The 22,139-nt window shown below is 38.6% G+C and overlaps 4 protein-coding genes across 6 annotated transcripts in view; 1 reads left to right on the top strand and 3 right to left on the bottom strand.

Annotated features, from left to right (window-relative positions):
- Nucleotides 1–1,225: 1,225 nt before the first annotated feature.
- On the bottom strand, nt 1,226–8,515 carry LOC113667024 (dnaJ homolog subfamily C member 27). Of its 2 annotated transcripts, none has more exons than XM_089204519.1 (7): nt 8,163–8,515; nt 6,749–6,831; nt 6,084–6,153; nt 5,709–5,873; nt 5,066–5,185; nt 2,620–2,786; nt 1,226–1,599 (listed from the first exon to the last, which is right to left on the bottom strand). In XM_089204519.1, exons 1-7 carry the CDS (start codon nt 8,235–8,237, stop codon nt 1,467–1,469), a joined length of 813 nt encoding a protein of 270 aa, XP_089060645.1. In that variant the 5' UTR covers nt 8,238–8,515; the 3' UTR covers nt 1,226–1,466. The 2 variants fall into 2 exon arrangements, with proteins under 2 accessions (XP_089060645.1, XP_089060650.1); XM_089204524.1 differs by lacking the exon at nt 8,163–8,515 and adding an exon at nt 7,916–7,988.
- A 98-nt stretch (nt 8,516–8,613) lies between these two features.
- Nucleotides 8,614–10,821, bottom strand: LOC113667026 (uncharacterized). The gene has a single exon (XM_027182820.2). It carries the CDS (start codon nt 10,643–10,645, stop codon nt 9,689–9,691), a length of 957 nt encoding a protein of 318 aa, XP_027038621.2. The 5' UTR covers nt 10,646–10,821; the 3' UTR covers nt 8,614–9,688.
- A 981-nt stretch (nt 10,822–11,802) lies between these two features.
- The window catches only part of LOC113667025 (neuroligin-4, Y-linked), a 16,009-nt gene continuing 5,672 nt past the window's right edge, over nt 11,803–22,139 (bottom strand). The window contains exons 2-8 of one of the 2 annotated variants that reach the window (XM_089203793.1): nt 16,812–18,339; nt 15,793–15,972; nt 15,268–15,422; nt 15,035–15,136; nt 13,911–14,367; nt 13,175–13,395; nt 11,803–12,308 (exon numbers count right to left, since the gene is read on the bottom strand). In XM_089203793.1, coding sequence (XP_089059919.1) covers nt 12,172–12,308; nt 13,175–13,395; nt 13,911–14,367; nt 15,035–15,136; nt 15,268–15,422; nt 15,793–15,972; nt 16,812–17,383 — 1,824 coding nt within the window. In that variant the 5' untranslated portion in view covers nt 17,384–18,339 and the 3' untranslated portion in view covers nt 11,803–12,171. Of the gene's footprint in view, nt 12,309–13,174; nt 13,396–13,910; nt 14,368–15,034; nt 15,137–15,267; nt 15,423–15,792; nt 15,973–16,811; nt 18,825–22,139 lie in introns of those variants that run through there. The other variant, XM_027182819.2, reaches the window with a different exon arrangement.
- The window catches only part of LOC113685249 (uncharacterized), a 19,640-nt gene continuing 17,589 nt past the window's right edge, over nt 20,089–22,139 (top strand). Inside the window, exon 1 of the mRNA XM_089204570.1 lies at nt 20,089–21,448. The gene's annotated coding sequence lies outside the window, so the exon portion shown is untranslated. The remainder of the gene's footprint in view (nt 21,449–22,139) is intronic.

Here is a 22,139-nt window from a genome sequence, read left to right as displayed (position 1 = left end):
TAGAGAAGCCTTGACTGTGCTCTGTTCTGTTATAAAGCACTTAGGAAGCGGCTAGAGCACTCAAGAAGTGGGAAGAAACACTCAACTACGTCTCGTGTTTCTCCCTACACTTCTTTCGTGCTCTAGCCGCTTCCTGCGTGCTTTATAACAGAACAGAGCACAGCCAAGGCTTCTCTATTTTTTAACTGAACTACATATTCCTTCACTTCAACCACCATATCAACAAATCGGCCACAATTTTTCATAGTCTGTAACCTTCTTGATCATCAATAGAAATGAAGGGAATAATGTCAACGCGCTCGGAGTTCTTTGTTTTGTGTCTCCGACTATGCCTAAATCACCCACTGAATAACATCTTGTAAACAAACAACTGCTAAAAACTCGCTTATCTTGAATTGATTTTTAAACGAATAATTTCATCTTTGTAGACGTGAGGTTTGGAAATTAGGCAATATCACTTCAGTCTCGAAAAAGGTATTCGTGAAGCTGTGAGAAAATCTATCGAGGATTTTCCAAGCTCTACTCCAAAAACTGTTTCACGGGATTTCCAGATAACGTTCGCATCATAACAGGGATTGCCAGAAGACGCTTGCCATTTCAAACTTAAATCTATTGGTTAACAAATGTGTGAAACTGGCTCGACTGCGAAGAGGAAAGATTTTTTATTTTAGCGCTTTGAATATAGTCAGTAGGTGTCTCGGAAACCTATTTCAAGCCACCTTTATCTGTAAAATTGGGAGACGTTGAAAATAAATGTTTCTTGTTTTCTCTTTTTTTTTTTTGGTTTGTTTTTTTTTTTAATTGTTTTACAAACTGATCTTTGCCTTAACATCGCACAGTAGGAAAGAAAATTTAAGACCACATATCCAGGTCAGTTTGTCAAATTATTTTTCACAGTATTTACATGGTTTAAGTTAGTTAATCCTGTCGTCTATATGATTAATCCAATTGTTTCTAAAGCCGAAATGTTATTGATTTCAAGCCTAACGCCGAAACAAGATACGAACAAAGAAATCTCGCATCAAAGGAGCAGTAAAAGCATTCATGGGGTCATTGTCACGGCAATATTTTCCACTTTTTAGTAAAGCTTTGTCATCACCCTTTCATCAAAACTTACTTGGTTTGAGGGGCTTTTACCCACTAACTGCTAAGAGTGACCAAGACAGAATTTCTCCTAAAATATCAATACTATATCTGACAAGTGATGAGAATAAAGAAAAAATGCTAATTAGGGGATCATCCGTTGATCCAATACTTTATTCTCCCAATTAACATCGTATGAATCGGATGGCAGACAGTAAGGGGAAAATTATTAATGAGATCTTGAGAGTGAAAGGTTTAAGAAGAATAGACTGGTAACATCATAGTACACAAAGAAGTGAAAGTTTCATCGGCGACGTCATCGATGATGTCATTGAAAAAAGCCAGCGACATCATCGACACCATCGCCTATCTCTTGTTCAGTGTTATCTGTGAGACTGTAGTAGAGCAGCACGGGCATTCACCAACGCCTTGAAGGCCTCCTCGGTTCCTGGCGCCAAACTTTTGTCTGGGTGTATTAAGATGGCCAACCTTCGATAGGCTCGGTTAATTTCCTCCCTGAAACGATGATCCAGACGAATGGAGTTAGTATTTTAAATCATCACATTTTAGTTTACAAGTTGAACTTGATCGAACGCTTTTCGATTGAGTGCGGTAAGACCAAAACTAAACTAACTACAACAGCCAATGAGCAGAAACAAAAATACCGCCTAAAGCGCGGGAAAGCGCGGGTGACCAAGTCGTGATTGATGTTGGTTTTGCATCTGATTGGTTGAGGGAGTGGCGCGAGTTTTGAGGACCAATCACAGAGCAAAGTTAAGCAAAACCAGTGTAATCCCGGATTACTTTTAACTCTGTTGAAAATGTCTCTTCCGAGAGCCATTAGATTGGGCTTTGACTATGACCTAGCGAACACACACTAAAGGTAATTTCATTGGCAAATGATCATGGAAAAAAAAAATCAGTAAGGGCCGGTCATTAACATGATTTTTAACCCAAACCACGGTTTTACGCAATCAGTGTGCCTCAGGATTTCTCTATAAGAGAGTCGATTTAATGAAAGAAATGCTTTTCCACTGTTAGCTTTCGGCCCTCTTGGTGCTGTTCATAAAAATAAATTAAAAGTTTGGATAAAAATTTCAGCTTAATCGAGGACTGTTTAGAACGCAGTTTCATTAATCAACAGCTAAAATTTGTTTAAATCATCAGACCTACGTGGTCTGTCTAACAGCGTCAGTGCACGGTTTGGAGAATGTCAGAGACAACAGTTAAAATTAAGAAATTTAAGCTTTCAGTAAAGTAATAACTCGAGCTGTTGATGAAGACGAAAACAAACTGACAAGAAAAGTTTACAAGTTTATGAAAATAACTGTTGATCATTCGACCACTGCATGAGCGGTGCAAGTCTGCAGATTTAATCATATTATTTTGTTGTATATTTCAGGACACATGTAGACTTCATTTTATTGCTTCTTTAGTTACAAAAATATGCGATGTCGTATGTTGTTACTCATTTTTACTTGAGGTGATAATAAAACCAAGGCAGGAATTGAAGACGATTAATGTTACTCATCTTACCTGGTCGCTCCGGCTGTCAGCCCCAGTCTCTCGTAGTTATCTTTGGCTGATTTCAACCTGTGGATAGCCTCTGCCTGTTCTTTGGTGTAACCCAGAGTTGTAGAGGCATTGACCTGAACTGGTTTACCACCATTTTCAATCGTTGCCAATACTGATTGAAAGAGGGTCTGGAACAAGTGACAGATCTTGTTAGTGTTAATTATTCAACACTCATGAAAGTGCCAAGAGCTCATATAGTTACAAAAAAGAGTTATTACAAAGCAAGTGAATGTAAAAATGAAAAAAGGTGACTTCAATTATTGAGTCCTCCTCTTCATGAATATGCATTTGTTCATGCAATGATTAACGAAAGGGTTTCGATGAGTAAGAATCAGAGTTAAGTTGACTAAATTTAGGAGATTTTGGCTGATGACTCGAGTTATTCAAGTCATGTACTGTACATAGTTAATGATCGAATCAAAAATAAAAAAAAATTGTAACCGAACTCAGAAAAGGTTAGTAGAACCAAGGCATGTATTTCGCTAGCATCTTTTTAATCTACGCTATTCAAAAATTTTGGGGTAGCTTACATAGCAGGTGTATTCCTGGCAGAAGTTCGAATTATTTCAACTGAATCTCTGTCGATGAAGTTATGACTGCCTTCCAAGGACGGCTTAGTATGAAAGAAAAAAAAAAGTACGTTCCATCTAGGCCAATAAAGACAGGAACAAAAGTTTGGGAAAGCGCTGGTTCTTCGAATGGTAACGTATGCACTTCACAAGTTCTCGAAGCGCCAAGATGGCGGAGTAACAGGGCACGGATTTGGCTATCGCATTCTGCGAGAGCTTAGCCAAGTCGCCGCATTTTCCGTGACAATTCTTTTACATCTCTCAAACTTGTTTGTGATTTACTGAGAGACGAAACATATATTTGCGAAACATTTGCTTAAATCGCCTAGGCTTCTAGAAAGGTGTGTCGCCGCAAAATGCTGCTGTGTTAAACCTTACGAAAAGGCAAATCGAAATTTTGTAGCCGTGGCGACCGTGTTGCATCAGCTTGGAAAGACCAAAACTAGTTTGCTTTTCGACCACCCTGTCAAATTCAGTTGGCAACCAAACAGCCAGCAGAAAGCAAAACAATGGAACCTTCATTCAAGTTTCCACTGTCCCTGCCGCCATTTCATACCACCAAAACATGGGAGGTGTCGACTTGGATGATCAGCTATGCCAAGGGCTGCAAGTCTCAAAAGTGGTAGCGATATTTGCTTTGGTTGCTAGTCGATGTTAGCATCGTGAATGCACACATTTTGGAAACCGAAGCTAGAAATCACCGCTCTAGGCCTCAGCTGCAGTTTCAGATACAGTTGGCGAAGACGGAATTAGTTGCTGTTCATTCAGAGAATCGGCAGAACGCTTGGTGAACCCTGTTCTTTATAAACCTCTAAGGAACGCTTCAAACCTTGTTTGAAATGAAAGCGAACGAATCTTTGCAGATTGCCTTGCATCTCTTGCGGGAAACATTTCTGCTTGGATTGCTTTCAAAATCACTCGGAGTCCGATTTGTAAGAATGGCACGAAATTTGAATTTTTGCAATCGAAATTTTTTGTGTTTTCACTTTGTCAATTCGCCCTTAGGAACCCAGCTTTCTGTATATATGAAATGAATAAGACAATTATTGTTATTATATTTTGCAGTTTTTGACTACTTGAATGTAAATATTGATTGTGAATAGTATATCTAATGTGGAAGAAAACGTCTTGCTTGACATGGGACTGTGACAAATGTTCACAACTCAAGTTAATTTCGTTATCGTTGTGAACAGATTTTACATTTTTCTTACTAGAATTAAAGAGCTCATTGATTTTCCTACAACTTTTGTCGCATTATGTGACTTTTTAGAGCTTAATTTTTGCCATAGAGAGCTTTTTGGAAAGCCCCTCACATCAGTTAGTCTTTAGCTAATTGCCCTTAGGGAAGAGGATACATGAACCCTCTTTCTCTCCTAGTGGGGTAGGGGGTAAAAGTTACCACATTACTTAGGGTAAAACTGACAAACGCTTGTGTTAGGGGGGGGGGGAAAGAGAAATAAAATTGTTCAATTTCCCTCTGGACTCCTCCCCTCCCCCCTACCCTTGCCTCATTAGTTTATCTGCTGCAGACTTTCCTCAATTTGACGGATCCAATATGGCTGCTTCAGCACTCAGTCAGAATACTAAGCTCTCACTCACCAAAAAAGACCCCTGTTATGCAAGCTAACTCCAGGGTTATTTCTCAATCAGAGGAGATGGAATTCATTTGCCACCTGCTCTTCCTTAAAAACTCTGAACTAGCCACTCTGATTATGACTTACATCTACAATCATGTACATAACTTGCAAATCTGCACAAGCACTGATCAACCAGACCTCTTGTTATTGATAATAAAAGTGTATACCAGGTAAATGTTAATGTTGCATGATATTCCATACCTGAAACATATCATTGATTCCCTCACCAGTCTGGGCAGATGTCTCAAAGTACTGAAATCCATGACTGTTGGCCCACAGTTGGCCTTCAGTTTCATCCACCACTCTCTTCTTGCTATCAATCTATAAGAACAGTATATCCTTTTTAACTCATCAGTCTCTCAGTGAATCACACCAGTATTACCTGCTTTAATCCCTTTACTCTTTAACTCCAAAGAGTGACCAAGAAAGAAATTCTCCTTACAATATCAATAACAACAATATCAAGCAGATAAGTGATGAGAGTAAAGAAAAATATCAAGTAGGGGACCATGAGTTGATCCAATATCAAATTGTGGGAACCAACATCATAAGAATTGTGTGGCATGCACATCTTCAAGACTATAACAACATGTTAAAATTGAGCATTATAAGTACTAAAATATTAACTATTATTATTGTTATTAATAAGAATTGCTAATGATATCTAGGAAGTGAAAGGGTTAAAGAGGGGCTGTGTACAAGTTTTTACACAACAGGCATTTGAAGAAAATGTTCAGGATGTCTCTTTAAGGAAGTTTAATGCAGACCAGATAAATCCACTCAGTAATATTATCTCAGAAAAAAAAAAGAATGTGATGACCCATCAACAAGTTTTCTGCCTCACCTTGTTAGCACAAACAGCAAATGTAACCCCTTCAAAGTCAGCAGCATTACCAATATCTTTTTTAATTTCATCCACCCAGCTGTCCAATGCATCAAAACTGTCTCTGTTACCAACATCGTAAACAAGCATGGCACCCTGTGTATCCTTATAGAATTCATTGCGAACCTAAAAAATATTCATGATGCAATGAATTAAAATGAAAATCAAGCAACAACAGAAACATTAGTTCCCATGATGAAAGTCAGTAACTTTTTAGATCAAAACATTTTGAGAGAAGGAGCAAGGTACAATAAATTCCATATTTTCCAGTCCATTTCTTTAAATAGTCCATGCACATACTAAAAGTTAACGCCTACAAAAATAAAAATAGTCTACCTCATAGAACACAGGGTGACCAGCCATGTCAAATATGTTCACTTTAACATCCTTGTCATTTATTGACACCCTAAGTAGAAAAGAATTTGGAGCATAATAACCAGATTTAAAAAAATGCCATATACAGTGTGATGTAGCAATAGAATTCTTATCAGTCAGCATACTTGGTTATGGAAACCCTTAGATCAGAATTGAGAAATTGTACATTACACTTTTCTATTATCTTAATCCCAAGAGTAGAAATGACATGGCTTTTGTTGGGTCCTATTTCGAACAACATGCAATATGGCACACTCCATATGCAGTCTGCCTGTGACTCATGCAAAAAAAATGAGTGCACCAATTGGCATGTAAAAAGGCTTGCACTCTAAGTGACATGCATGCTGACTGGATCATGCAAAAATCTAAAACACTCCAAAGTACCAACTTTATTAAGATAGGACTGCCACTATCAAGGGATTGAGGAAAGTCCTTTACCAGGGAACAATCAATTAATCAAGGCACAAATTTGTTGGTCTAAGAAACCCAAACACAATAATAGCAACCTAATAATTTTCACCAACTAAACAGATGTACCCCTTTATCACCCTAAAAATGACAATGAGCCGGGGAAATTTACAACTGCCACCATTTAAATAACATAAATGACAATGAGGTAAACTCACTTTGTCACACCATAGTCAATCCCTATTGTTGTCATGTACTTGCTCACAAACCTCTTCTCACAGTACCTCTTGATGATACAACTCTAACAAGAGAATATAAAGAGATTGCATCACAGATAATTGTCAGGTGCACAGTTCTCATTTTCATCTACTTATATGTATACTTTTTTCCTTTTCCCTTGATGTCTATTTTGTGCAACATTTTCAGCTGTAACTGTTTTCTTATCCCCAGGACAAGTGGTAAAGAATTTTCAGTACATTATAATGTGCAGCGGAAGTTGCCAATTTGGAGACCTGTGTTCAGTTCGGTGATTCAGCAGGACATAACTTTTTTGAAAATTAAGTTTTATGGTTTGAAGTAAATGTGTGACAAACATTTTTTAACTCATAAAATTTTACTCAAGTTCCAAAATTTTCTTCAAAAATAATTTCTTGATTTTTTCCTTGGTTTCCCAATCATTAAGCCCTACATATGGCATGCAAAACTCCAAAAATGAACTTTAGCCATAGTGATTGCTCCAAAGACAAATTGTAGAAGTATTTTCTATAATGGCATATTTTACATGAGGGATAAGAGGAATACTACACAGACAATCACAAAAACAAGATGAAGCATGTAATGGGGATTTTCACTGGCAGCTACAACTGCTGCTGCTAACCCTGAGAGTCAAAACAAGGTCTTGAAAATGATTAAGATTTAACCATTCAACTCTAGTGCTTAAAAATGACATAAATGTTGAGCACAGAACTTTACTTGATTCAATGTCCACATGCAATACAGATATTGTAAATGGAAATCTAAGCTGTTTGAGTAAATACAATGTATCTGCAAAGTTCATCAAATTTACATTGAAGATTGCAGAGTAAAGTATGCACTTTCTCATCTAACAATGGTAGTAATGGTGATGTGTGAAACAATTTACTCTTATTACTAGTTGAGTTCAAGGATAAACACTCTGGGAAGATCTTGTAAGCTGAACATTTCATAGAAAATGTTTTTGCATGTCCATCGAGGTTTCACAGATATATGGACGTTCAATCGTTTGCCTCGTGAGGCTGATCAATACATCTGATTAGCCTGACTCTTACGTCGAAGACAAACGATTAAACGTTCAGTTATCTGTAACATTTTAATAGCGTACACATGTAATTTGAAATGTGAATTACCGGTATACTTCCAATCAATTCAACTGACGAACAAGTCCACTACACATATATGTACATGTGCACGAAAACTGTTGGAAACTAGAGAAAAAACATACACACAAAAAGTTCAGATTGATCTCTCTTATGTTTTATAAATCGTTACCCCGCGTTTGCCGCTAATGTCAAACTGGTAAAAACGTAAACGTAGAAACTATAGGCTCTAACTTGCTCGAGAACCAAGTAAGCAATCAACTTTATCGCGACTAACCTTTCCCGTTTCAGCGTTTCCCATGCTGATGATTTTTATGCGAATTGCTGTCTTGTTCCGATGAAATTTATCCATACTGATCTTAGTATCGATCAATATCAAACAACCGTTTGAAGATTATCCGTTAATTTATGTTTGTGCAAGTTTCACCGCAAACGTCGCGGAAAACTTCGCCACTGCTGCTTAACATACATACTCACTACCACTTCATACATTTCTAGAGATTCGCACCAGGAGATCTGACCTCAAAGGCAATTTCAGCTATGGCTTACGAAGTGACAAATTGTGGTAAACAAACTGAGAAGTTCATGGAAACCGCGCCGACGCCATTTTGGTTGCCAACTTCGTTACCAGTTCCAACGAATAGTTGAGATCGAGAAAGATTGAGACTAGGGAACTGGGTATTATTTTTTTCAGTCCAAGGACGAGGAAAACACTGGAAACACATAACTGCGTATTTAAATCTACTTTAATCTTTTGTTTCATTTTGTTGTTTCTAAATAAACCTTAATTTTTAACTTGCCCAGTCAGTCATGCTGTTGGTCAGTTCAGTTAAAGAGAAAAAGCGACAAGGCGTACGTGAAAAAGAGCAGGACCGCCGTCTGATCGATATCCGGGCATCCGCCGCGCTTAGACTCTTGCCCTCTCCTTCTCTTCTGACCGAGAGCTTCGCATAGACCTCTGCCACGTGATCTGGGTCTATAGCAGTGTTCATTTTACGTTTGAATTTTGAAAGACTGAAAGGTTAATTGCTATTGGACATATATAACTTTTTTTCGTGAAGCACAAAAGGTTACAGGGGCTAAGTTTCTAATGGAACTGTGGTGCTACGTCGGTGGGAGAGTGTAGCAAGTGATTAAGTGTTAACAACTGAGTTGAAAACAAAAATTGGCCACCGTAAGAGTTAAAAGGCTGACGTTTCGAGCGCTAGCCCTTCGTCAGGGCTCTGACCCCAGCTTTTAACACTTTACGGTTGCCAATTTACGTTTTCAACTCAGTTTTTAATACTGAATTACCCACAAAAGGTTACACAAGGTTACACTTGCTTGCAGCCATCAAACTGATATCAAGTCTGTAGCTCCTCTCAATATTACTCAGTACAGAAATTACAATGCTGTTAAAAGATGTAAAACTAGTTGAAATGATGGTATGGAGGTAGCCAAACGTATTTCATAATCACCTTCATTTAATTTGATCTTCATCTTTTGCGCATTACGAAAAAATACCTTCTCTTATTACTACCATTTTACAACTTGACGGTAGCACATTTGAAGTTATATCTGAGTTTTCTGATCTAGCTTGGCTCAACAACTGATCATATATTATCTTGGAACCTCACACTCTAAAGCAAAACTATGCCTAAAAAAAACTTTAGAGTTTCAGTTTTTCTAATCGTATTGTATAATACGTGGAATTCGCAGCCTTTACTTATCAGAACCGCACCTAGTTTCTTAAATTTCAAAGGCGGCGTAACTATAACAATAACAGAAATATCAATTCCACTTTCCACTGTAAAATATTTTAATCTAAATCAACAAAACTTCGTCCGAGGGAAATTCGGAGCTTTCTTTGCTCGACAAGGAAAACAGCCGTTTCGTTTTCCTACACAAAATGGCGCAACACACCAAAGAAGCTGAGCATACAGGGACGATAGAGATCAGTGCAGGGTATGGCTTGTTGGTGTCCACTTGACTTAGAAAGCCGATAGCTGTTGAATAACTTGCTACCACTCCAAGGAGACATCTGGGGGACTTGAAAAACGACATGGCAAAGTTTGCGACAATGGCACCAATAATTATGTCTCCTGTTCCAAGAAAAACGTGCGTTTGATTCTCTCCAAACCGCACTGTGAACACTGAAGGCAGCTCCCACGCACTGTTTATTTCGAATAACTGACAGAGAAGATTGCCACATTCTCCAATGCTTAGGACCTGGGGAGTTTCGTTCATACGTGCAAGTAGGCAAACGTCGTATACGAGAGCAGTCCACAAAAAAATCTGCAGAAAGGCAAAGTTTCTGAACTGGACGTGGCTGGCCAGAAAGGCAAACATGGTAATGATCACATTGTTAATGATCCAACGAAACTGGGTCTCCACCGATAATAACCAAATCACACCGAATAAAATGCCAAGTAAATAACCGATCTTCAATGGCAACCATTGGGCGAATGCGATCATAATAAAACAAACGACGGCGACATGTTGTAAAATGATCATAACAGACGGATAATACTGGAGAATGACAACAGTTAAACCCATGGCTGCGAAATACGTAAAAGTAAAAAGCAAATACTGTGGTAGCCTTAACTCCGCTCCTTTACCTTCGTGTTCAAGAGATGCGGAGTTCTCACGATTATCTTTTAGTTCGTTCTTTGGGGCGCTTGTCCATTGTCCATTTCGTCGCATCTTTTCGCCGTATATCGCGCTGAAAAAAATCAATGCGCTTACCGAAAAATCCATGATCCAGAAATTGTACAGCACCATTGTTGGAAAGGATAAATAAGCAAAAATTAACAGGACGATCTTTTTTTTTTCTTTCTATTCCTTTTCTTGTCGGAGTTGACTGTAAAGAAATTTTTATTTGAAGCGATGTTTTCAAAGACGTATTACCTGCTCTGACGTCACAAAGTGAAACAGCAAGCAGCTACACGCGGTCTTTTTAATAATTCAAAGGGAGCCGGGAATTCTCTCGAGGTTATTGGCAGGTAGAACAAGCAAAGGTCGGAATATGATCTTAACACTTAGAACCTAATGAAACATAGCGCTACCATTGTGTAGCAAAACAATGAAGACAGTGACCAGAAAAATAAAGCTATTGATTTGTTGAGTGAAAAAAGGGATTTTCCTTCGAATTTTACTCTTCTTTCTATTTCATTATATGACAAAATAAAATTAAAATTCTTATCTTTATCCTAGGGTAATTTGTTGATTATATAGCATTAGGGGATGAGCAATGAATTGGCCCAATCAGTCCAATAAGACAACAAACGACCATTAGTAAAATCAACATTTCTCTTCAGCGGTCAATGTGAAAATATCATTCTTACCAAAATAGATGGGGAGAAAACGAGCTCATGATAAAATTTACCTGAATAGAAAATATTTAAAAAATATATAAAAATGTCCCAAATTGATTGCTTTCTGTTGTTATTTTGAACGTGTCCTGTGCCTTGATCAGCAGCGTTTACCAGACGAATTGGCTTACTCGGAGAAAAAGTTTAAATGTTCTATGTTTTACCTTTCAACATCTAAAATAAGTGATATTGACATTCTCGAGAGAGTTCGAATGTTGCCACCCTATATTTGAGAAATGGAGGACTTTTTCTGTGTTTACTTTTCTTGAAAAAGCCTCGTCTCAATTGCCCGTCTTAGTTTCTCTAGGGGCATATTTCAAAAATTTCTCAAGAAATAAGAGTGATACTGCGGAAATAGACCATTAAAGGAACAGGATTTCAAGGAAAAGGCGTTTCTAAGTTTTACTTTGTTTGGTAGAAGAGGACCCGTTAGGGAAAAAGGACGGGAAAAAAAACAAAAAATTCGAGAAGAGTAAGTTATGCTCAGCAGCTTTGTAAATAAAGGCCTCACTTTGAACTTTCGCAAAGCAATGAAAGAACAATGAGAGCAGCTAGCTTCGACCCTTGTTTCGCTCAGATGGTCTGTTTTTAATGTATCCTTCTAAAGTTATTTTGTACTCAAGATGATTCGTGTAATTTCCCGGGATTAATGTTACATGCTGTTTGCTCGTTTCTCTAACTTCTTTTTCCTTTTTAGTTCTTCTACGAACAACCATACAATCTACGAGTGGTTTCCACGTGAGAAAATTCAGAACTGGTTATTTCTTGATTCTCCTGGGATCCCCAGTACCGGGTCTAAGAGAGAAAATTAACCTTACCCTTGGAGTGGGTCACGGGATCACCCTTAGTATATAAATTTGAAGAAAGCAAGTTAAAGGAAAGCTTTAGGTGCAATAGTATGGCAAATTAAGTTTCTAAGCTAGTTATGAAGGTTAGTTACATATTTAATGGTTCCTCAAAGTCGTGTCCTCGTCTTTTCTGCTTGTTGCAGTTGATCACCAATACAACAAACAAAATCACAGCTACAGCACCAAATACTCCAGTTAGGGTGGCCAGGACAAGCAGCAGTGTATCTGGAATTCAAAGATCAAATAGATTAATTTTCGCAGGAGCCTCATGAATCTCTCGAAACCTCTCCTGCTATGCGCCATATCCAAAAGCGACTTAGGGCATCGCCACTCCTGGTGGACGGAGCGTTCTTTCAATGCTGGTAACCCCAAGCCAGAAAATTTTCCTCATCAACGTCGGTAACAATGTATACTCCTGGGTGGAGGGAAATGCTCTGAAGTTTTTGTGTATTGATAACGAGCACATCCCGATGACCACCTCGGGTTGAGTCCGGGGCCCACTTGTTCAAAGGCCGATTAGCTCTAACCCAGGGTTAAATTTTAATCCAGCTTTCTTTATTTCTTTGTTCAAAAGTCTTTTGGGGAAAGTTTTCACTATTCTTTTTAGAACATCCAATGATCAAATTGCAAGCAAAAAGATTTGAACTGAATTTTCTCTTAAAGTTTTCAGACCTGAAATCAAATTTCACACTAACCCTGGGTTACCTTAACCCAGCTTTGAACAACCAGGGCCTGATCTCTCAATCCTGAGCTAGTATGCCAGTTATGCTCACCGCCACATGGTATCTATCCAACCTTGTGCCCAGGGTCTCTCTTCGTCTTGCCTTCAGGGCGCGGAAAGAATTCCAGTTGTAAAAAATCAATTCACATCAACCGAACTTGCGTGAGATTAGGACTAAAACGGCTTATCTATCTTGACATTTTTTTGTCGAGTTGGTGTGACTTCTTATCATTTGGATTCATGTTTCAATATCTATAAACTCTACCTTTTTGGAGACTTTGTTGAACTGAGATACATATGATATCTTTCTCTTCCATCTTTTCAAAATGAACAACCTCTTAAAATGCTTAAAATATTGTTTTGCACACACCTTTCCCATCCTCTTGTTTTTCTGATATTGTCGGAATGTGAGTAGCTGTGGATGGCCTAGCAATTTCTTGAAGACTTGGTAGAAGCTCATTCCATAGCGCCATTTTCTCTGGACGCATTTTGAACCGAAGTGTCAAAGTGGAACCTAGTCCCATATATTCTTCTTGGTCTGTTGTAAACTGGGGCCAAGCTTCTGCTAGTGGCGTTGGCTTATTAGGGTTCCTAGTGTGTTAAGCAGTATCATTGGTGAACAAGAAAATTGTTTAGACGCAGGAAATTTAGTTGGAATAAAACACCACTTCACGAAAAAAAAAACAGCAAACAGGGATAGGAGTATTAGTTTTTCAGTTCCCTTTGAAATATTCTGAGATTGGTTTGGTCAGCCACATATGAGATAAGCGCAAGCTAACAAACGGAAAAAAAGAAAAACACAAATCAAGAAAGAAAAAACACAAGCCAGAAGCCTTTCCTGATTAGACTTGGAGACTGATCGAAAGCTTTTTTTTCCTGTATGGTTGCTGTTGGTCTAAAACCATAAAAACAAAATTCCCTTTGCATCACTGGTCGGAGGCAACGCAAATAATGTATTGCAGTGAGTTGTATAATTAACTATTCTGGATACCAATCTTGCATGGTCTATGGTTTCTAAAAATAAAATTTCCAACATCTGGTAATAAGTCATCCCTAAAATGGGGCTTTTCAATCTTTTTAATACCCAGTGACTTGTTCTGACTTACCCTGTTTTAGCAAAATTAGTCCAAAAGGTCATGATATCTTTACTCAGTTGTATGTCGTCAGGAGACGTAAGATTCTCGGTCATAACAAGAGGCTCTCCAAATGTGTATAAGACATCGGCGCGATGATACACTCCAAGCCACGCAGGAAGCGGGAACGGGATCGCGGGAAATGTTTTTGGTACTTTTTCAAGTTGATAAAAGTAGGTGGGTGCCTGTTTCTTTGTGAATGCCTTGACTGCTTTTAATAGCGGAGCTTTAAATGTTGCGTCTGAGTTAATGTCAATGAACTGCTGTCTTATCACATAAGGATCAGAAGCATTCGACCAGTCAGTGTACTGGTAGATTAGCAAATCCAAGATTTGAGAGTTTTGATTACGAACCCAAGTCCAGTTGCGTATCGTTTCTTCAAATTGAGCTCTTGACATTCCGTTCGTAACTTCAAGACCTTTCAGAACACCTTTAAATTAATAAAACATGTTAACAGAAAAAACTGCACCTAAGCCATACTTATGTGCTCCGTTTTTTTTGTCTAATTTCTTTGTATGTCGATTTTTTTTATAGCGATAAGTGTGCTTAGTATTGACTAATAAAGGTCGCATGTGGCCTACGATAGTCAAAGTACAAGCAGGTAAACAGTTATAAGACAGAGCACAGTGGCTAAACTACTTCTTATTGGCAGGCTAGCTCAATATCTGAACTCTTACCTTCACACTCTTTCTAATGTAGAAAAAAAGGTGAAAATCAAAATAAATACCATAAAATAAATAAATGAAGTCATAAATAATGAATAAATAAATTAAGAAGCTAGAATATTTTCCCACATAAACATCCTAGTCCAGCTGGATACCGGAAAACGGAAGTCTGACTGCTTTGATCATCTTGTTAGGCGGGTTGATGTTTCAGATATGAATACCCGGGATGAACTCTCCAGTTAGAACCGGAGGCAAAATTCACTTCGATAAAGGGCCAGCCTGATTACTGAGCTTTCATGAACAGGTTCTTATTAATAAACATGCCTTTTTCAACCTTCTTCATTACTGGTGCAGCCAGGAAGAAGGTGATTCTAAAAACTAAATGCAATATCAAAATATGGTATGAAAGTTTGAGGAGATCCGAATACCCACCAGGCGCACCAGTGACAAAAATTGAGCCGTCATCTTGGGCCACTCCAGCAATGATATTAGTCTTGTTGAACTTGCCGGCTTGAAGCAGTTTGGCTGGTAAATCTGTACATGAGTGATAACACAACTTATTACGTCTTTTAAATATCGCCTGTGACATGAATTGTATAGACTTTTTAGATGTTGTTTTGTTTGTGGGAACACTCAAAGTTGACTTTAACACCAGCATCAAATACCTGGTAAGAAAAATCCATCCACCACCGGTCCGAAGGGTAACAAAATTGGGGTTGAAAAGACTTTTATTTGGGCATCCATCAATTGCTGAACACTTTTCGTCTTCGCACACAATTTTAGGGAATCCACATCACAGCCAACGGCATTAGCGAAGCTCCTAGAAGAAAAGTGGAATATATGGGCATTGTTCATGAATTTGGCATTCTGCTGGGGTGTGGGCGTAAGTTTTCAACCATAAGGGAAGGAATGGGGTTACAATCCAGCATCTCATGGGAAATTAAGAGTGCAGGGGGGGAAAGAGGAGGGAGGGAGGGGGGTGTGAGGCAGTTGAGGATTTCCTAATGAAGAACTAAACTCATAACCGCCTTAGGGTGGTGACCAACGTGTCATTTTATTACAATAAAATAATAACCTCCATTAGGGTTGTCGTGAGGTCAGTCACTGGTGCCGAAAACTTTCGTTTAGTGGTTATTACCGTTTCAAGTGTTTTTATTGGCTCAAACCTTTAACTGTGACAGTTCTAGTACCTTGCTCTTCGGTAAGCCTCGTTTTTGGTCATCGCCGATGAAAGAGATGCGGGATTTCCACTCTGCATGATGATGTTCTGATACAGACCATGAGCCATTGGCGATAACATTAATAACGACACACATGTTCCTCCAGCTGAACCACCAAATAAGGTAACTTTGTTTGGATCTCCTCCAAACCTGATTGATCAAACATATTCATGCTCAGATTTTAGTTTGATTAGTTTATTGAGGTATGATTCACCACCTCATATGTTCGTGGTCGAACGTTCACAGAAGCTGACTTTTTGCTTTCCTGTAGTCAGTTTGAACCGCACAGTTTTAACAATAGTACCCCCCCCCCTCCTTCTCCCGCAAAGTAGTGAACCTTAGAGGTGGTGGTTACCTATTACAACCTCCTTGCTCAGCCCCTACCTGCAAGTAACAAATCCTTTCTCCCTTACCAGGTACTCTACGGTTTTAGGAAGTACTTTGTTGTTTTAAATGTGATATAGCTATAGCGCGTAAACATTTTATATTCTGTTGGTTCTTGTTAGTAATCATATCAAAATAATTTTTTTTTCACTTAAGTCTTAGAAGCCGTTCAATCCGTTCTTCTAAGGTGCAGTTACTTTTATATGCGAACTACGAAGAGCCGTAAATGCCGAAAGTATACATCTCCGATGGACACCTGGAGACAATTAAAGACTGCCCTCAAGCCGCAATCATAACACTCGTCACATGGTAGGTCACGAAAGTACTTAATCCGCTTCAGTTACTCTTCAAATTAAGAAATATGATTTATTTGTTTGATTCCCAAAATGTCGTAACTTGGAAATTATCCCAGCATAGCATTAGAATTACGATTATTAAAGTTTCGCTGTAATTTAAGTCCAAAGTCCCCACGCCTTGCCAACAATCCATAGTTTTCTGATCAAAGGGATAAATAGGGTTTTGGCGCACCAAACGGTAAACAATTTGCATAATACTATACATACCGATATGAGGAAAAAAATAAATAACAAATATCACATTCCTACCTTGCAATATTTTGGTTAACCCACTTTAAGGCCTCTAGCTGGTCCATTAGACCGTAGTTGCCTTTTAGATTGTCGTCGTTTGCACTCAAAAATCCCAAAACACCCAAACGATAGCCGACCGTGACAACGATCACGTTACCTTCAGTTGCCAAAACGCTGCCGTCGTAAGCGAGTGTATCACCCAAAGAGAAGGCACCTCCGTGGATCCAAAACATCACAGAGAGAGAAGAATGTTGTGATACGTTAGCAGGGACATATACATTGAGTAAAAGACAATTCTCATCGACAAGACGTTGTTTATGCAGCGGAAGATTTAGTTGTGGGCAAATCTTGTCGATCTTGTTCGCTTGAAGGAGAGTGTTCCATCTCTCCAGTGGCACTGGATATTCAAAACGTTCTGCCCTGGCATATGGAATGCCTAAGTACTTTGTAACAGTTTTGTTCGTTTGCAGCGATACCACAGATCCGTTAATGGGACCAAATGTCGTGTTGACGATCGCAGAAGTCACAACTGACACCCAGCAATGGAAGAGTGACAGTGTGTACAGCGTAACCATACGTGTCCGTTTCATTATCTTTTGAAATTGCCAGCAACAGGTTCAGTGCTTAGGTAAATCGTTTGTTTTACCTGTTGCGATCATACGACCTCTAAAATTAACCGGTGAGACCAGAGAGATGGTGAACTTCCATACACCGCGGTAATGAAAATAACACTGGAAGGATTGTTAGAATGCCGCTAAGCCGTCGCGCGTCCACCCATCCATGACGCGGACAGTGCTAAGGAAAACATTACCATTTTGATAGATGTTATCGATTATTAACATCGAAAGTTCGGTGGAATACGCTCAGTAGACATATAAATCGACCAGAATTTTCAAAAGAAGAGTAATTAATTCCTTGTAGTTTCTTTTCCCTTGAAAGGCCTGACAAACCAAGCAGATACATGAATAAAGATAACATTGATCACGTGGGTGAGAATATTTGGCTTGCCGGATTAAATGACTTTGAGTCAGTGGTTAAATATTGGACTCGTTTTGTTTTCTCTTTTTTCAGTGTTTGTTAGGGTGGGGACAGAGGGGAAGGCATTTTTCAGTCAACTTCTGAAAGTTATTCGTGCATAAATCAGGTGACAGAAGATACATCTCAACAGCTTTAGTTTGAGCAAGAGGAATGGTCTTTAGTTTTCATTTAATTCGAGACTTTTGCTGTCTATTGAAGAAAAGTAATATAAGAGCAGTATTTACAATATTCATGATAATTATTTTTCACTGCTGCTCATGCTCAAGACCAATCAATAGGAACAAAGAACACGAAAGCTAGCAGTGGCAAGACTCAAGAGAATGCCAAGTGCAAAATTTTTCCCTAGGCAAATGAAAAAATTACTATAAATTGGCTTAGTTGGAGTTTTATCTCTTTTTTGATGTGGGAGGCTTCTCCCATATTAGCTTATATGAGGCAAATTCTGTAACTATCCATGGAACACTTCACAAGGTTGAAACATGAAAGTAACACCATCGTGATTTTCCACCTAGAATAACACCAAATTTATTATTAAACAACTGGTATTGTATAATGTATAAATTGATGCTACTGTAATTATCCACTTGCGGTCATACTGTGGAAACTGACTACAAGTTTTTTATTGACGCAGAATTATTTGTTATTTTGATTAAGCCATTTACCCCCAGATCTTGAAAAACACTCAAGTTTACACGTCAAATCTTTCTGAGGTTAGATTTTCATGACTTTGTCGGTAGTCGGTTTTTTTTTCTTTTTTTTTTTTTGACCCTGATCAGAGGTCAATAAATCTCAGTTAGTTATTAAAAGTGCAAATAATTGTTCATACCGTATTTCTTCGATTAAACGCCGCCCTCGAATAAACGCCGCATCCTGATGCGTTTGTACGAATCAGACTCAAAAATCACACAGTGATCATTGCGTCGATCGCAGTTTGAGTGAACCAGACTCAAATCCTTTTTTACCAGTTATGATGTCGAGAAGGCATATCCGACATTAGAACTTTAATCACTTTGTGTACTGCAGTACTGATCAACATGCAAATTGTGAAATTGAGAACAATATGGAAAATGACTTTTAGACAAGCAACATGTTTCTGTTTCTTTTTTCTTTTAATTACAATGCTCAGTTACCAAAGTATTGTTTGCAAATAATAAATTGGATTTTGAATAAACGCTGCACTCGAATCACGAAAAATTCAGTAAACGTGGCGGCGTTTAATCGAATCATCACGGTGTTCGTTAGCAAGAGATAATATACCAGTTTATGATCTCTAACCGCTAAGTAACTGGACACTGTTCTGAAAATGAGCCCGCGCTGTTACAAAGCCATAAAGTAGGCTTAAGAGTGAATATTAATCTCTATTAATGTGAATCTAGACATCAATAACTGAGAGGCCTAGACTGGTTACAGGCAGGGTGCAAATAAGTATTTTCCTTTTTCCGTAAGATTGAGCAATTTGTTCACAAATAAGTCATAAGACTTGGGTAGAGCCAATGACTATTCACCACGCTAACGCGTTTTAATCGCAAAATTACTTTAGTATTATCGCTTAGGTATCTGTGCATGCGTTATAAGTAATCTAGCAAGCAAGCAAGTAACAAGTTTATTTCTAGCTTTAAGAAAGTTTTAGTTTCCCTCCCACCCACACCATCGACAGTTTTGATTGTATCTTAAACTCATTCGTGTTTGTAATTTATTCTTGATTACTGGACCGTTGGTTCAGTGTAGTCGTCCAATATCTTTGTTATGTAAAGTCTATTGTGTTATTTAAGTAGGATATGAACTATTTCATAAGTGAGGGAGAGTGTTTCATCAGGGTCTCCAGACACGAGAAAACTGTTTGGAAATCCTGATGAAACACGAAGCTTGAGTTTATGAAATGACTTCTTAAAAGGGCCTAATTTATTAACAATAAACACAAAAACAGGAAGACCACGTAAATAGTCAGTTTTTGTTTCTTATGTTTCATTATCGCGTGTGTATAGTTGTTAGTCAGTGTCATGAAAGATGTGTTTTTCCACAACTTCGGCTTTTCAATTAAAAGCCTCTGCCTCCTAAGCTAGAATGCTCTTCTTTCTGAAAACAAATATCGGTAATGTTGGACCGTAACGGTTATCGGCTAGTATTTACTTGTCGCTAACTGTTGAGGTTTTGCTCGCAATTGTAGTGATGAAAAATGAAATGTATCTAAGAATGACATAATCTGAGGGTGAGAGAGTTTGCTTGGCGCATTTTAATTTTGTTTATGTTCATTTTGTATATATCACTGTTGTATATATCACCACGCGAATAACACTAAGATCGCTCGCTCAGAAATGTTTCCAAAGTGTCGACAGCTTAAATAACTGAAGTATTGGAATCGCTCGACATTTCTAAACAAACAACCGATTCTCTCAAAAGAAGTTTGAAATAACCTTTCTATTGTAATTCTGTGAAAATTAATCTCCTCGCTGTCAATTTTGGACAACTAAGCCGTCATCGTATTATGCAAAGCATAGCCATACCAGCGGAACAAATAAACTTCCTGAGAAAAAGAAAAAGGCTATATCACCAATTCGGGTAATTTGCATTTCTTACGCTGATATTTAAGCCGTAAACTTCTTAATAGGATGATGGTGTTTTGGACACCTGCTCGAGAAGAAATTCTTCAAATTCTTCTTGACGGCTACCTTTTGCTAACTTTCTTTTGACTTTTCACACCATGAGACGTGCAAACCTCTCTTCACTTCGTGTTACTCAAGGCCTAAATCTTATTCGTGGACAAAGAGCCTCTCGTATTGAAGGACTCGTAACGAGGGTCTGCTCGCACGCTAGACTAAGTTTGGAGCTGGGGCTGAACGTCGTTATATTTTTAGAAGCACACATTTACAAGCATATGGTATATTGTTGTTTTATTAAATAAGTGCAGACACGACCAGGAAATGTATCAAAGTTACAATCCACCATTCCGCCATTCCTCCGTTTCACCGTTCCACCATTCTACCGTTCTACTATTCTACCGTTCTACCATTCTTGCTTTTAGGGTTGCCCACCTGCGCTGACTTATGTTCCCGCCCTCAAGAGATCAGTGGCAAGGAGACACGCGCGGATCAAGCCTCAGGTGTGCCAGAACCTTCAGCAAGAGTTTAGATAGTATGTCTAGCGATCTTCTTCTCCCTTTTCTCATCTTTAGAAGTAAGATTTGGCGCTCGATTTGCCGTCAATAAGTAACCTGTTACCACGCGATGAAAAATAAATACAAGAAGCCAGCCGACTGTGACGAAATCCAGTTTGACAGGCGACACACTTTATCGCTGAACTGTGGACGTCTTGTATTCTGCAGCATACACCTTTATTGATATCTGACGGGCTATACCAGCAACCAAACTACTCTCTACATCTAGTTATAAGCTCAGCTTTTATAGGTACGGTTGAGGATCTAGAACGTTCCGCAACATTACAACAGAGTCCATTTATATATTGATTCATGGATGACTCAGCATGACACAGCTACTTCTAGAACATTCTTGAAGGTCACACTACAATCGCGTCGAAGCTTGCTGCAAGTGCTTATTGTTGCTCGCCATTGGATCGAGGTAACAGACATGAAGCATAAGGCATAGTGTCCTGGCGTCCTGGTAAGTTTATGATCATTCCTAGCGAAAATGAAATGTATAATAGCACAGCATCATCGCAGTTATCGGGTTGGGATAACAACAAGACTCGCCATTAATATTGATTCTCTTTGTTCAGCAACCTACTGTATTAGCTGACCTTAACTAGCTGGTCAATAAAAGGTCGCTTTGATATTTCACCTTGCGAGCAGATTACCAGACTAAAGTGGTTTCCTAGAAAAACTGAATCGAGGATCACCTGATCTTGGATCAAGGATCAGTTCAAAATGAATCAAATAAATTTAATAAATTGATAGGCGTGATTGATTGCACATCTGGCGGTGTGCGCACTCAGATTGTGTTGCATCATGGTCGTAAAACGAAAAAAAAGTCATTTGCATCCTGTCGTGGTCGAGTGAACATCTCCGGTAGCAGCAAGATAGCGTGAATAAACGTGGAATTTAATGGAAATTCTATCTGTTGCCGTTCCTTCGAAAGTTAAAAAGTGTTCGCGGGCCTGCACGACTCCTGTTATTCCTCCTTGACAAATTCGTTGTTAGGAGGCAATTGAAGAGACTCAGAAAGAATCGAAACTGCAGTCTTGCCCGAGAATCTATTCATTTGACAGCAGTTACACACACACACAGCCAATGGCTATGTGAATAATATCAAATTCGCGAGTTATTTAACGGGGAATCGTCCCTTGACATGCAAA

This window comes from Pocillopora damicornis, chromosome 1 (genome assembly GCF_964200805.1).
Source record: "Pocillopora damicornis chromosome 1, jaPocDami1.2, whole genome shotgun sequence".
NCBI lineage: Eukaryota > Metazoa > Cnidaria > Anthozoa > Scleractinia > Pocilloporidae > Pocillopora > Pocillopora damicornis.
Note: the sequence above shows the minus strand (reverse complement) of the source record. Positions and strands in the feature narration are given on the sequence as shown.